General features: G+C 48.9%; 1 protein-coding gene and 1 long non-coding RNA gene across 2 annotated transcripts; one reads left to right on the top strand and one right to left on the bottom strand.

Annotated features, from left to right (window-relative positions):
• Positions 1 to 259: 259 nt before the first annotated feature.
• On the bottom strand, positions 260 to 13,297 carry VPS26C (VPS26 endosomal protein sorting factor C). Its single transcript, XM_039553503.1, has 8 exons — positions 13,191 to 13,297; positions 9,344 to 9,487; positions 7,488 to 7,637; positions 5,717 to 5,797; positions 3,810 to 3,884; positions 2,815 to 2,965; positions 2,366 to 2,518; positions 260 to 1,100 (listed from the first exon to the last, which is right to left on the bottom strand). The coding sequence occupies exons 1-8, from the start codon at positions 13,245 to 13,247 to the stop codon at positions 1,018 to 1,020; spliced, it is 894 nt and encodes a 297-aa protein (XP_039409437.1). The 5' UTR covers positions 13,248 to 13,297; the 3' UTR covers positions 260 to 1,017.
• LOC109146202 lies at positions 12,448 to 14,483 on the top strand. Its single transcript, XR_002048111.3, has 2 exons — positions 12,448 to 12,637; positions 13,669 to 14,483. It is a non-coding gene; the product is annotated as an uncharacterized LOC109146202 (long non-coding RNA).
• The last annotated feature ends 1,169 nt before the right edge of the window (positions 14,484 to 15,652 follow it).

Raw genomic sequence — 15,652 nt, 5'->3', positions numbered from 1 at the left:
TCTGGCACTCCTGGAGCAGACTGGGAAGTCCAAGGAGTGGCTTTCACTTCCCCAAATCCCCCTGTACCATCCCCTGGTCTTAGGGAGAAGTGGGAAGTTTCAGTCAACAGCATTTTCCTCCCTCTTCTCAGACATTGGAATAAAAATTTCAGCTGTTTCTCCCCTAAAACACCAGGGTCAAAACTGGAATTATATTCTCCTGCTTGGCAGTGCTGCTGGATAAACCAAAGGAAATGATTTTTCTTAGTTCTCTTAATTCTGCCTTTTCAGGTGCTCATCTTTACACTTCCAATTTCCATAATACAGACTGAGCCTGCCTCTACCCCACATGGAAAATTAACAGAAAATCTGCAAGTTGTGGCTGTTCCATTAAAACAACATCAAACCCCCACAACCTGGTTGTGTTGGGAAGGTTCTTTCTTACTGAACTACTCTTCCTTTAGGCTGTACAGCCACAAACACATTCATTTATTCCTCCAACACAAACTCCTGTTCCCAACTGACCAAAATTTCCTTGGTGGGATTTGCCATCACTCATTCCCCATCCACCTTGGGACAGATCCCACAGCACCACCTCCCACTGTTGTAGCACCATTTTTTTAGACCTTCCAAGACCTTATTTCTCATTATACCACAATTCCCATACTCTCCCAGTATGGCTGTAATGGGATTTATGACTTTTAAGGGGTCTTCAGAGGACTTTGGAATGAGTATTACAAAATTGCATCAAGAGAGGAACTTGCTACATACTCCTACAGGCCTTAGGAAGCTACAGAATGATTCCTTCAGGATTTCCCCAAGAAAAAAATGGGGAAAACATGGTTGTTGAAGGCAGCAGGATTGGGAAATCCTGCCAACGCTGCTGGGCTGGGAAATCCAGATGGGCAGAGTCTTGGCCAGGTTAACAGGGAAGTGAAAGCACAAGAAGAACCCACAGCAAGAAGGCAGGCACAGATAAAGTTCCACTTTCCCTCTGAGGAATTCCAGTAAATCCTTCCCTGGTTCTCCTGGGGGTGTTCACATCCTGCAGAGCTTCAGTGGGAAGTTCTCTGTGATGAGATGGTCGTCGTGCAGAAGGACCACGATGTTCACTTCAAACTCTGGGAGAAGGGGAAAAAAAGGGGAGAGAATTCCATAGGGAGCTCAATCCTAGCAGCAATCCTACCCCAATTCCATAGGGAGCTGAATCCTAGCAGCAATCCTATCCCAATTCCATAGGGAGCTGAATCCTAGCAGCAATCCCACTCCAATTCCATAGGGAGCTCAATCCTAGGAGCAGGATGAGGCAGGAGCTCACCCAGGCATCCCAGATCTTGAACCATTCCTAGAAATTCCTGCTTTGTTCTGATCTTTGGGATTCCTCTGGATTGGTTTATCACTGATAAATTGTGGCAAACAATCCTTTGGAAAACAGGATTCAGACATCAAAGAGCAAGATGTTTTGGGAAAGACAGCTGCACCACAATGGTGTTTAGAAGCATGGAATGGGAGAATTCCAGGACAGACCCATTCCCTGTTTCCATCATGTAACAGCCTTAGGAAATGAAATACTGGAATACAACAGGCCTGCAAACTGCGGAACAAAAATTCCAGAGGCAAATCTACTCCTTAGATATTACATTGTGTCCTTCAAAGCCAAAATCTATGTCAGATCAATAACCAATCCTAAATGGAGACAGAACAAAAAGTCAGGCCAAGTTAATAAATGAAGGGAAGCAGAAGTCAAAATAAACTGAAAATCTCACTGCAAATTGCTATTCAAGAGCTAAAAATGGCAAAAAAATAAAGAATATTATTATTTTGGGGAAAATCACTGCACACAAACTCCGTGCCAACAGATTCCAGCAGGATGAAGGGGAGAAATACAAACCAGCCAAGTGGATTCTTGCAGTACTTATTTGAACAAGTGAGGAAAACCCTGATTTTGTTAAGAGAAAAGTTGGGTTTTGGCAACAATCAGCAGGGAGGAGCACGTGGTGCAGATAAGGAAAGTCACACCCACACCGACCCTGCTGCTTCCAGGGCTTTCAGCAGGAGAGTGGGAAACAAAAAAGAGAGGAAATGGGAAGAGGGGTTCTCCCCGGTGAGGAAAAGAAGGAATTTTGTTCTTGGACTTTTACTCAAGGGTTTAATCACATGACCTGCATCCCACTGCTCCTCCTGTCCCTTCATCATGGAATTTTATTAGGAGTATTAGTGGCTGCACAACTGTTTGTATTGGAAGTATTTGGGCTGTATTTTCTCTTGTCTGAAATCCAGCAGGGTTCAGGGAAGGAGAGGGCTCTTCCTGCAGATTTATCCCCTCACCTGCCAATCTAAAGGGAATGTGGACACTCATTTCCCATGACAATGCCTCCCCACTCACCCACTTTGAAGTTTGTTGTTTCCAGGGTGGGGCAGGTGAAGAGCCTGGGGAACACCATGTGGATGGGGATGGGGAGGCCCCTGCACACGTCCCCGTCGGCGATCTGGATGTTCTGGATCTCCGTGGCGTCCCTGGCGTAGCCTTCAGCACACCCTGGGCATGGCAGGAGGGGCACAGGGAGAGGAGGGAAATGGGCTGAGATGAGAGAAAGCAGCAGCCACAATTTCCAATGGAGACACACCAGGATTAGGGGGGAAAAGTGCCCTGCAAGTTTTCACGGAGTTAAGGATCATGGAGATGGTTTAAATTAACAGAGTTGCTCCAGAGTGCAAACCCTGCAAGGCTTTAATGCTCTGGCCTTTCTTTAATGCTCTTCCCTGCTTCCCTCTGAAGGGATGGAGGGCATTCCTGCAGCCTGTTCCCTGCCCTTCCCATGGACACAGGCTCACCACAGGTCTCCACACGCACGAGCTGCAGCTCGATGCTCTTGACGGCCGCCTCGGCGCTCTCCACCACCAGCTCCCCCGTCAGGGGCTGCGTGATCACACAGTTGGTGGAATTCAGGTGCCCTCTGATCAGGAATTTGGGAAGGGAGGCTCTCTGGAAACATTGGAGGGAGAAGATGCCACTGTAAGAGCAGACTAAGCAAAAATAAAACCTTATGGAAAATTATCAAGAGAAGTAGGAAATTCTCCAGAAGTTCCAAAGTTGAGAACTCAAGAGTTCAGAAATGCCTCACGTAGCTTAAATTTAATTCTTTCTGTCTCTATCAGGGTATCTCCAACAATCTTCTCCCTTGACATGCCTCCTTCCTGCTCCTCCATCCACCCCACGGATGGACTTCACCTGGGAAGAACTGACAGAACTTGGCTGTTAGAATTCATCCAGGAGCTGGAACCGTGTGCTGAAGGAGGTGGGGACACCTCCCACTGTGCCAGGCTGCTCCAAGCCCCAATGTCCAGCCTGGCCTTGGGCACTGCCAGGGATCCAGGGGCAGCCCCAGCTGCTCTGGGCACCCTGTGCCAGGGCCTGCCAGGAAACAATTCCTTCCCAATCTCCCATCTAACCCTGCCTTCCTTGAGGCTTCCCAAAGCCACAGGGGGCTGTAAAAAAAGACATAACCAAGGCTCAAAATACACATTTTTAAAGGCTCTTGGCTGTACATGGTATAGAAATGTTTTCCCTTGCTCCACTCCCATCCTTCACTCAGCAAAGGGATAAAAATATTTAACCACTTCTGAGGAAAATTCCACCTCCAACAGGTCACCACAGTACAGGAGAAGAGGCAGAATCACTTGATTGCTTATAAAAGTGAAAAAGAAAATGGAAAAGTAAAAAAAAAAAGAGCTGATTATCTACAAAGCAGAATTTAATCACTCCTCTGGTCTCACTCAATCACACAAACATTACATTTTAAAATGAAATAATAAGCAAATCCCTTTACCTCCTTAACATTTTGCAGAGTTTCAGGAGTAATGGTGAAGTCCACGGGGCTCGGCAGCAGCTTCCCTTTCTGTGACTGCAGGGAATGAAAGGGTTAAACTGTAACTGATCCCCAAAACACAGAGACAATATTAGAAACCACAACAGTTGGCTGCCCTAAACCACCTGGAAAAGCAGGAATACACTCCCCATCTCAAGCAGAGAGGGAAAAAAAGTTCAATTTCCCATTTCTGTATGTACAAATAACTTCATTTTACACATCCCTTGGAATGTTTCCTTTCATTATTCAGTTTGGGATGGGGAGATTCTAAATGAATTTGTGTCCATGGCTTCAAACCTGCTTTATAAAAACTCTGCCTCCCTCTTGTTCTCCACCAGCAAGGGGCTGATCTGGAACTCTCAGTGAGGATCTGCCCTCACTGCTCAAGAATTCCAAATAGCTGCTGCTGCCCAGCTGCAAGATGGAAGAGATTAGCAAAAGATTGGCTGCATTTTCCCAAAATGACAAATTCTGGCACAGAACAAGCTTAAGGGAATGGTACATTGAGCACTGACAGTGAGAATGATATGTTCAGTAAAACCTCATTAATTCACCCTGACTGAGAGATTCATGATTTACTGACTTGTGAGCTCAGAAGTGCTGTAGTGGGAACGAGAAATAAACCCAGGAAAACTGCATGAGATGTGATTTGTCACTCCTCTGACAAGTGTGGCTCACTTACAAATGTAATAATGGCCCAGTAAAATGTAGCATCACATAGTTCAGAAAATATTGAAATCTTACCAACAGGAAACTTGTTTGTAACACCAAACTAAATCTTTTAAAAAGGTCCTTTCGAACTGAAGTCACATTTCCACCACTAGTCCTGAGTGACACTAAATGTTTTGGTATTTACTGTCCTGTTAGAGTTCAAAGGAATGATACAAGCAGGATGTTCCAGCACATTGTAGATGGAAAAAGGGACATTTCATCAGGTGTGTCCTCAGGACAGGCACAGGTCAATCTAAACCAACCCCAAACCCTACACAGGAACTTCTGTAACAACCAGCAAAGCATTTCTGGGAATCCAACCTCCTCCCGCAAGGATCAGGATTAAAAGCAATTTTTCCCTGCAGGAATGGTCAAGCATTGGAATGAGTTGCTCAGGAAAGTGGCAGAATCTCTGGGAATGCTCAGGAGGAGTCTGATGTGGCCCTTGGGGACAGGGTTTGGGGTGATGATGGGACTGGGTGGTCCTGAAGGGCTCTTCCCACCTTGAAAATTCCATGATTTCCACCTTGATGCAGACCCAGCTGTGATATTTTGAGTCAGGGCTCTAACTCATTACTCCTCACGTGAAGAACAGAAATCAGGTATTTTCACCACCCAACTCCCATTTCCAGGACTGTGGAAGCTTGGAACCTCTGGCTGAAAACTCCTGGGATAATTCAAAACAGTGTTTGGAGAAATGACATCGTATTTATGTGAGCACCCCATTGTCTCAGAACTGAAAGGATGAATAAAGAGAACTCAGGGCACTGTAAAAACATCTGAAAATCCAACTCCTCTTTGTCCTTTAAAATGAAACAGGGATGGGTTTTTCTAATCAGAAGCAACAGCTCTTCGGGGTGGTTTTGGTTTGGGGCAGATTTCCTTTACTCCTACATTTTGGACAAAGCTCTCAGGCACAGGGGGGGATTTTGGGGTGTCCTGTACAGGGCCAGGAGTTGGATTCGATGATCCTTGTGGATCCTTTCCCACTCAGATATTCTGATTCTACACTTCTATGATCCCTCGTCTCGATATCCCAATTTCCATGGGTTTATTTGGGTTTTTTTTCCCTTACTGCCAAACTTTAAGTGAAGTGGGGGGGGGAAAAAAATCCAAATAAATGAATTATCTGCAAAATGAATACAAACCACACTCACCAGGGAGTGGACAATGAATTCACAAGTCTTGGTGAGGTCCTTTGCCAGCAGGGAGCGTCTCATGTCACAGCGCAGGGTGTACTGGGGGAATGGGATGACACAGGAAAAAACAAAACAAGAGCCTTAATTCAGATTTCCTCAATCTTTCCCAACTTTTCACCTCCTTTCTGCCTCTGTGCAGAGTGTTGCTGCTGTTATATCCACTTAAGGGTGATCATGGTCTTGCTTTTCACCCTGCTTTGGATTTTCAATGTGACATATTCACAGCCCTTCTAATTTTGATTTTATCGTGGGATTTACAGCGGGAACAGTTGTTGGGATATTTAATGCAGAACTTCTTCAGCCACACAGCTGAGCTCAAAGCAGCAGCTTGCACTAAAATCAGGCAATGAGGTGAATTTGCTTCCAATTGCCTGCCCTAAAATGGGAGCCATAAACCAGTGGCTGAAAAATAGGAAGACCTTGATTATCCCAGTAACCCTACACTTCAGCATCTCCAACAAAGCCTCTCAGTGTCCTCACAGGACAGGGAATTTGCTGGGATGGGGGCATTTCTTGTTTAGTTTGTTGGATTTTTAATTCCTCCCTCAGCCCAGGGATTTGGGCTCCTCACTTCTGGTTCATGGCCACGACCCCCCAGCAGTGTCTGATTAAAGGTCTCTGCATCAGAAGAGAGTGTGAACCCACAACTAATCCCCAAATCAAGAAAGAGAGGCTCAGTTAAACTGCCCAGAGGTTTAGGAAGTGTCTCTTAACCAGCCCCTGAGTGCTACATTTCCCTCTTCAGGAGAGCAGGACTCTCAAAGTTTGGCTGAGATCTAAATCATTAATTTTTAATGGCATTTTATGCAAGAAAAGGTACACAGAGGAGAGAGGGAATGAGAAAATAAAACAAATATTCCCCATTAAAGTGCACCTCAAAGTGACTGATTGAGTTATTTGGGATATGGGAAGTAACTCAACCAGTGCTGCACCATTTTTGACATCCCTACCACAAACAACAGCTGTTACATGAGGGAGGAAGCCAAAACTGAGCAAATACATGGAAAGGATTTTAAAAATATCCAAATATAGACAAAAAACAAGGGATTTTTTTTTCTTTTAGTTACTTCTGACAGGCTGCTGGGGGATGATTTAGTTTATTAGGTTGTTTTTTTAATTCCAGTGACATAAAAGCTCATTGTCTAACACAGTATTTACCTTCAAGAGATGGCTGAAGAAAGACTTTCCCCCTAAAAAATCCCACCAAAAATCCCCCAAACAAACCAACCCACGTATGGTAAGGCAGTTTTTAACCTAAAAAGATCAAATTTCAAAACTGTATTTCCACAAGATTGTGTCCAAGCAGGCATTCCATACAGATCTGGGCAGTGAATGTTACTCCTTCTCTCCCCAGCAAACAATTCCTGATTTGTTTTGCTCTCAACACTTGGAGTTTTCATTATGAAGTTCCACATTTATTTGGAATAAAACCACACTGTGGTGCTGGGTTGGTTTTTTTTTTTTCAGGAAAGGAATGGATAAAGTTGCCTACAACATCAGGATGGCTCAGATTTAGGTTACAGCTGTTCTGCTGAGGTATTTCAGGCAAAACATCTGGTTTGTGCCATCATTCCTGAAAGATTTACTGGATAAAAGCGTGGAAGGCACAGCCAGTGTGAAAAGAAACCACCACCAAACTTCATCCTCCATTTCCATGGATTGAGAGTTGCTCTAGGACACATTGTGCAGATAAAAGTTCCTCTTTTCTCTCCAGACAGGGCTTCCTCACCTGGATATTGACAAAGACTCCGTGATATGTCTCGTACAGAACTTTGTTGCCCTTCATTTGCAGTGGGAATTCAAAGGGAATTTCTGTCTTGCCACTGGGGAGCTTCCCTGGTTTCACCATTTCAATGGTGCTGTTGATAATCTGAATAGGCTGCAAGGATAAATATTGAAGAGGTTTAGGCTGAGACAGAGAACCAACAACATCTAAACTCTAACAGGATTCCTGGATTTCCAGAATCCCAGGGACCTCTTTAAACACACAGTGCTGGATATTTCTTTAAAATGAGAAGAAGTATTATTACTTTGCTCAAGAGAACAATTTATATTTTATGGGTGCATCACACTAACATATTCAGGGAGCTCAACAGGAGCATCTCCAGCTTTGGGAAGTGGAGCTTCATTTCCTAAATTATGACCCTCAACAGCAGCAGGAATGACCAAACCTGTGCAGCTGAGCACTGAGCTGTCTGCTCCCACCTCCACCTGGCCCTTTCTCACACTAAACTTTGTTATTATTTAGGACAGCTCTCCCTGGAATGAGGGTTAACTCTGCTCTGACTGGGGACATGGCTTGGAGATGACATTTCTTTTCTCTCTGCAGTTTTACCATTATTTTCCCCAACTGTGGGGCTCCCAGCACAAGAAAGAAGTGGAGCTGCTGGAGACAGTCCAGGGGAGGCCACTAAGTTGGTCCCAGGGTTGGAGCCCCTCTGCTCTGGAGCCAGGCTGGGAGAAGTTGGGGGTGTTCACCTGGAGAAGAAAAGGCTCTGGGGAGACCTCAGAGCCCCTTCCAGGGCCTAAAGGGGCTCCAAGAGAGCTGCAGAGGGACTTGGGACACAGGATGGAGAGACAGGACCCAGGGAATGGCCTTGAGCTGGAGGAAGACAGGGTTAGATGGGATTTTGGGCAGGAATTGTTCCCTGGCAGGGTGGGCAGGCCCTGGCACAGGGTGCCCAGAGCAGCTGGGGCTGCCCCTGGATCCCTGGCAGTGCCCAAGGCCAGGCTGGACATTGGGGCTGGGAGCAGCCTGGGACAGTGGGAGGTGTCCCTGCCCATGGCAGGGGGTGGGAATGGATGATTTTTAAGGTCCCTTCCAACCCAAACCTTCTGTGATTCCCTGATTCAAGGCCATCCTAACTTAACCAAACTGTTTTCCCAATGTAGCTGCCTCCAGACACAGCCTGCCCTGCTCCCATCAGCACAGCCCTGTCCCTGTGGAGCCTGGGATAAGTTGCCCTGCTGGGATCCAAACCCCACAGTTCCAAACCAGGGGAGCAGCACAGGAGCTCTGCAGTCCCACTCTCTGCAGAGGAATCTGGGTAAGTCCTGTCTCATGCCCAGGAACCCCTCCATGGCCCCCACAGGAATTACTGTGATAGGGACTGAGCTGGCACAAAAGTCCGGTTAAACCTGGTCACTTTAACACAAATTAAATAACATCACACAATTCATTATTTTTCTTTAAATCCCAGCCCTTCAATGCATCATCCACTAACCCTTTTTAACCATTTATGGCAGTGTGTTTCAGCCTGAAAGAAAATTCTCCCATCAGTGCAAGTTCCTTCTGCAAAAGGTCCTCATATATCCCTCCCTGGGGATATTCCAGAGCCATCTGGACACAACCCTGGGCCCTGTGCTCTGGGATGGCCCTGCTGGAGCAGGGAGGTGGCACCAGGGTCCTTCCACCCTCACCCATCCTGGGATTCTGTGATCTCCAAATGAAGCTGAGCATTTCTGTGCTTTCCATCACTTCCACACCATGAACAGCTCTGACCACCTTAGAGCCATTAAGGAAAGATTTCTTGAGAAAAAAAAAGAGGTTTTTGTGTTAAGAATATTCACCTGTGCAGGTCTTACCTTGGCGGTGTTGCAGAAGGCCTCAAACACGCCCACATTTTTGGCACTGAGCTGCAGATTCACTGAGCCCTCCATGGTTAAGGAGATCCCTTGGTGCTGCACCGTGTCCTTACTGGTTATGACCACCACTCCAGAAAGAATTTCCTAATAGGAAAGAGGAAAACATCTGTTTAAATCCATTTTTTCATAGCTGTTAGCCACACAGTGTGGAACTGATCTCCAAACTCAAAAAAACCCTGTTGCCAAAGAATGGTGTAACCTTGTCAGGATAGACAAACACTGATGAAGGAATTTAGGATGAGAGCTCTGCATTTTTTGGTTTTTCCTTAAAAATATCACCCTCCTCTTGACAAGTATTAACCTGAGCTTCAAATTCTTCCCAAAGTTTCAAGATTTTCCTGTCCAGGAAGATGAAAAACCCTCTCACTGGGTCAGCTGCTAACAACCAAGTTCCATTCGATGTGTTGGAATAAACTCTGAGGAGGAATTGCTGTATGAAAATTGGGATGGTTGGCCACGGGAGAGGGAAGAGAAGGCACAACTGGGAAAGGGACGGCCCAGCTGAAGGTGAGATCCACCTCGAGAGTGGAGCAGAAGAGATTTAAAATACAAAAATGAACACAAAGAAACAGTTTCAAAGTGAATCTGAATGAAAGGCAGGAGCTGTGTGACTCCAGGAATGTTGTCACTCATCCCATGAAGGATGTGCTGTCCACAAAATATCCTCTGCACAAAAATGCTGCCTCCTCAAAGCGTCAACTCAGTTTAACACTGAAAAACTGATGAACTGCAGGAGAGCAACACACAACTCCCTTCACCCACTCCATGCTTTATCCTCCCCTTCTCCCACAGTGGAGAATCCGCTTCAATCCTGAAATATTCCCAGCTGGAAAGGGCAGCAGGTGATGGAGAACTGGAGAGTCCCCTGGGGATAAACCTTCTCTCCTGCTCCTTCCCCAGGCAAACAGGCCCTGAGGAACAGCTCCCTCCAACCATGGGAAAATCCCGACTGCTCACCCTGCACCCGACCAGTTCAAACCAGGATCTCTCCAGGAGACTGGGAATTTTGGCAGATTTTTGTCTTTCCTGGTGGTGCAGGATGGCAAAAGTGGGTCAGGGGGGTTGAAGAGCAGGAAAACATCCACATCCCAACCAAAGCTGACATCCTGAGAGCCTGGAAAGAGGATCTGCAGCAAGTGGGAAATGCCGGAACAGGAGGCGCGAGCACAAAAGGACAGCGAAGAAAAGCTGACCTAAATTCTGCACTGCTCTGCTAAAGGGCCTTAATTAGCACCAGCAATTAGGTTATTGCTTTAAAAAATGAGTCCAGCTCAACTATGAGAAGCAAGGACAACTGTGAACGTGTGAACTGCTTTAACAAAGGAGAAGTTTCCTGTCACACAGCAACAACCCATTCCAGAGCTGCTGCCTACACAGCTCCACGTGGGAAGGGTGCACGTCCTGGGAGCAGGAAGGGGAAGGATGACTTGAAGTTAAATATCAATTTTTTTTTTCAATATTTCTTCAGAAACAAAAAAACAGCTCAAAATTCTGCCCCTGTGCCCAGGTGAGAGCCCACCTGCAGAGCTGCCCCAGCCCTGGGACCAGCACAGGGAGGACGTGGAGCTGCTGGAGAGAGGCCAGAGGAGGCACCAGGATGAGCAGAGGGATGGAGCAGCTCTGCTGGGAGGAAAGGCTGCGAGAGCTGGGATTGTTCAGCCTGGAGAGGAGAAGCTTTGGGCTGAGCTCAGTGTGGCCTTGCAGGGCCTGAAGGAGCTGCAGGAAAGCTGGAGAGAGACAATTCCCAAGGCATGGAGGGCCAGGAGCCAGGGAATGGCTTCCCAGTGCCAGAGGGCAGGGCTGGATGGGAGATTGGGCAGGAATTGTTCCCTGGCAGGGTGGGCAGGCCCTGGCACAGGGTGCCCAGAGCAGCTGGGGCTGCCCCTGGATCCCTGGCAGTGCCCAAGGCCAGGCTGGACATTGGGGCTTGGAGCAGCCTGGGACAGTGGGAGGTGTCCCTGCCATGGCAGGGGTGGCACTGGATGAGCTTTAAGGTCTCTTCCATTCCTTGCTGTCCCTACAAGATTCCTACTAAAAATCCACGCTGGATTCCTTGGTGTACAGCTCTTTCATCATTGTGTTTTCATCTCAAGATTTACAAATTCCAGTCCCACTTAATGAACTAAAATTACAAACCTTTCCACATGGAGTTGAAGTGGAAGCTACAAACAAAACTGACAGATTGACTGACCAGAAGTATCCTAATTTCAGTTTAAAACACAGGGAATATCCCTTTCCCATACTAAAAAAAAAAAAAACTATAACCAGCTAAAAGTGATATAAAGCAAGTCAAGTTCAGTCAAACTGAAAATGAACACAGCAGGGAGATACTGAAATAGATAAATAAACAAAATCCTAATAATTTATAACTTTATTATGCACAAAATGATGTGAAAATGAGACACAGACTGTATTTATCACTATGGAGCTATTCCTAAAGGAGGTAACTGAGCTTTGCCAAAGCCATTCTCTAGATAATCTGACAATTGTAGGACAGATGCTGCATGCCCTTCCATTCAAATCCAGTTTTCCAGCATTAAAATCATTCAGTAAATGGAATTTCGGTGGATGGAAAGGATTTTTGTGATACAAGTGCGTGGCTGGATGGTAAGGAAAAAAGAGAGACCTGAACAGCATTTCTAGATAAATAGCGATAAAAATTAAAAATATTCCTTCCCTTTCAAGCCACATCGGCCTCTGCAGAGCGGGGTCGGGGTCTTCCAGCAGTATCCAGGAAAAGGGGAAACACAAAAAGCAACACTTAATCCCAAAGGCAACGCCCAAAAACTCGGGGCTGAGCCGCTGCTGGTTACGGGAGGCCACCGGGAAGCCGTGCCGGGATCGGGAAAGCTCCGGGCAGGGACAGAGCGAGAGTTCGGAGCAGGGGAAAAGCTCCAGGAAGGGATACAGGGAAAAAGCTCTGGGACACAGGGAAAGCCGCCGACACCACGGCAGCACAGACAGGAGAGGGCGAACGACTCCGCTTCCCGAGCAATCCCCGCTGCCAAGGACGGTCCTGGGCCATTCCCAGCGGGAAACCCGGGCCAGGACACGGCCCCGGAGCCCAGCGAGGACCCGCGGCCGGGCCGGGGCGCGACAGACCCCGAGCGTCCCCGACAGACCCTCACAGAATTCCAGAATAGGCGGGGGTGGAAGAGACCTCTGGAGATGATCCAGTCCAACTCCCTGCCAAGGCAGGGTCACCTGGAGCAGGAGACAAAGGAGCACATCCAGGTGGGCTTGGGATGTCCCAGAGGAGACTCCAGGCCCTCCCTGGGCGGCTGTTTCAGGGCTCTGCCACCTTTTCTCCACGGAAGGCAGTTCTGCCTCCTGTGCAGGGCAATTGCCGGGCTCAGGCCCTGCCCGTGGCTCTGGTGCCGCTGCCGGGCCCCGGAGCAGAGCCCGGGCCCTGCCCTGAGCCCTCCCTGCAGCCAGGGACACCCAGGGCTGAGGGCCCCTCTCAGCTGGGGCTCCTCTCGAGGCTGAGCAGCCCCGGCTCCCTCAGCCTGTGCTGGGCACGGAGCTGCTCCAGGCCCTTCCTCAGCTGCGCAGCCTCCGCCGGCCCCGCTCCAGGAGCTCCCTGGCCCTGCTGGGCTGAGGAGCCAGAGCTGGGCACGGCACCCCAGAGGTGCCCCCAGGGCTGGGCACAGGGGCAGGATAACCCTGACCTGCTGGGAATGCTCTTCCCACTGCACCCCAGGACACCACTGGCCTCCTTGGCCGCTCGCCCCGCGCGGTGCCCCGCTGTTCCCCGCGATCCCGGCGGTGACTATCGCGACAGACGCACCCCATCGCGATAGACCTTCCCGGCCCGCTTCACCCGCACGTCCAGCGCCGTGCCCATCGCTCCCGTCACGTGACCGCCACGATCACGTGACCCGGGACGGGGGGTGGGGAGAGCGGGAGCCCCGCCCCCACAACATCCGGGTCCTCTCTCGTCACTTCCCAGCCGCTGACGCCACTTCCCGCGCGGCCCCGCCCACTTCCCGGTTGTCATAGCAACGCCGGGGCGGGGTGAATGACGCAAGGTCGTAACCACTGGGAACTACTGATCCCGGCGTGCTTTGCGCGCCGGCAGCGCCCGCTGCGGGCGGGGGGCGCCGTGTTGGCTGATGGGAGTTGTAGGCAGGGCCGCCACTGCGTTACGCAGCTCGCGAATGGCGCTTATCAGGACTGTAGGGCCGCGCTCGGAGCAGGGTGGTGGCAATGGGAGCCTGGGAAAGGCTTCGCTGTACTGAAATTTATCCTCTGACTACACTGTGCAGCCCCAAGCACCGATATAAACGACGAGCGAACTTGTCTGTGTTCGTAATCCGCACGGGATTCATCGCTTTGGATTTCCAAACACGGCCCGGCCTCGGTCCCCGGAGTTCCCCGCTACTTGTCCGATAAATTCAGGAAGGCAATGCCTTGCAAAATACGCAGTGACGAATTTCGCCTTAAAAACCTGAGGCACAGAAACGCCCGGTGAGGAAATGTCCGAATGCTGAGGGGAAATGCTTCGATCTCTTCCATGTGTGGCCTCAGATGGAATTCCCGTGATCTCAGCGGAACCAGGAGTTGTCCATCGGTGGAATTGCGAGTCCTGAAGGAAATCTCTAAAGCATTAGTCGAGTTCTGAATTTTATTGCTTTCCCAAGTCATTATTTTCACCTCTTTCTTCACACATTATTCACTAAAAGTAGATTTTATTCAGATTCACATCATTAAAATAAGCCCAGCCTTATCAGTGCTGGCAGTACCTGGAAGATGGTTTTGTCCTCTTCCTCCTCACCCCTTCAGTACTGAAACCCATCCATGTCCCTTCCTCCTGCAGTGCTTATGGAAAACTTGGCAAAACCCAGTGCACACTCCTGTTTTGGGGAAAAAAAGTGAGATATCAAAGCTGTCCCACATTTCAGGGAAGACGGGGAAAGTGGTCATTGTAAAAAGAAAGGAGAATTTAACTGGGATTACTGAATATTACTGGCAGGACTCAGGTATCTAATTACTGTGGGGCAGGTAAAGAGGGATCTTTATGTTTTATTTTTTACCTCGTCCAAAGAGAACTTGAAAGAGGAAAATAAAAGCCTGGACAGCACCGCTGCTTTTGAGCATGTAGATTATTTTGCCATCACTTTCACAATCAGCTGTTTTTCTTGGGAAACTTTTCCCAAGATACTTCAGTTACTCATTTCTAGGAACCTCATGTCCAGAAAAAGCTCCTGTTGGTGCAGGCAGGAGCTGCCCCTCTGCCTGGCAACACAGATCCCACAAACAAACCCAGGGAGCACCCGGCTTCCTGAGGCATCTGTGTCCAAGTCCAGTCTCTGGATGAGAGCTCAGCACCCTCAGCGTGGTTCTTCTGAAGAAAGGATCCCAGAATGGTTTGGGTTGGAAGGACCTTAAAGCCCGTCCAGCCCCACCCTCTGCCATGGCAGGGACACCTCCCACTGTGCCAGGCTGCTCCAAGCCCCAATGTCCAGCCTGGCCTTGGGCACTGCCAGGGATCCAGGGGCAGCCCCAGCTGCTCTGGGCACCCTGTGCCAGGGCCTGCCCACCCTGCCAGGGAACAATTCCTGCCCAATCTCCCATCCAGCCCTGCCCTCTGGCACTGGGAAGCCATTCCCTGGCTCCTGGCCCTCCATGCCTTGGGAATTGTCTCTCTCCAGCTTTCCTGCAGCTCCTTCAGGCCCTGCAAGGCCACACTGAGCTCAGCCCAAAGCTTCTCCTCTCCAGGCTGAACAATCCCAGCTCTCGCAGCCTTTCCTCCCAGCAGAGCTGCTCCATCCCTCTGCTCATCCTGGTGCCTCCTCTGGCCTCTCTCCAGCAGCTCCACATCCTCCCTGTGGGGGGCCCCAGGGCTGGGGCAGCTCTGCAGGTGGAGTAAATAAAACTGTGTTTAAAAAAAAAAACCAAGGGAAAACCCACAAAAACAAAGAAACCCCCCCCCCACACCAGAGGAACCCCACAAAGAGCCCCCTCAACCCTGAGAACCAGGAGGGATAGAAGAAGTACTTCAAGGGACAGAAGTATCCCCGTGTGGCACAGGTAATCACTGTCAGCACAGATGTAGTGACAGGTGAATTCCCACCTCCAGGATCACCAGTATTCCACTGAGAAGCCCCTTTTCACTTTAGTTTTGATTTTCTGAAGGAATTCCCATTCCCAGATGAAGCTTAAAATTGTCAGTCTCACCATTTTGTCCAAATTTGGCAAGGACTTTCTAAGTGGACGAATGCAGCAGGCTCCTGACAATGAGAGGGCTCA

The sequence above is a fragment of the Corvus cornix genome, chromosome 1 (genome assembly GCF_000738735.6).
Source record: "Corvus cornix cornix isolate S_Up_H32 chromosome 1, ASM73873v5, whole genome shotgun sequence".
NCBI classification, from domain to species: Eukaryota; Metazoa; Chordata; class Aves; order Passeriformes; family Corvidae; genus Corvus; species Corvus cornix.
This window is presented reverse-complemented; position numbering and strand designations above follow the sequence as displayed.

Coding starts and splice junctions, on each gene's coding strand:
- VPS26C (XM_039553503.1), bottom strand. CDS start 13,247: ATGGGCACGGCGCTGGACGTGCGGGTGAAGCGGGCCGGGAAGGTCTAT. Junction 9,488..13,190: donor GGAAGGTCTATCGCGATGGG/GTGCGTCTGTCG, acceptor CTTTCCTATTAG/GAAATTCTTTCTGGAGTGGT. Junction 5,798..7,487: donor GAGTCTTTGTCAATATCCAG/GTGAGGAAGCCC, acceptor CCATTCCCCCAG/TACACCCTGCGCTGTGACAT.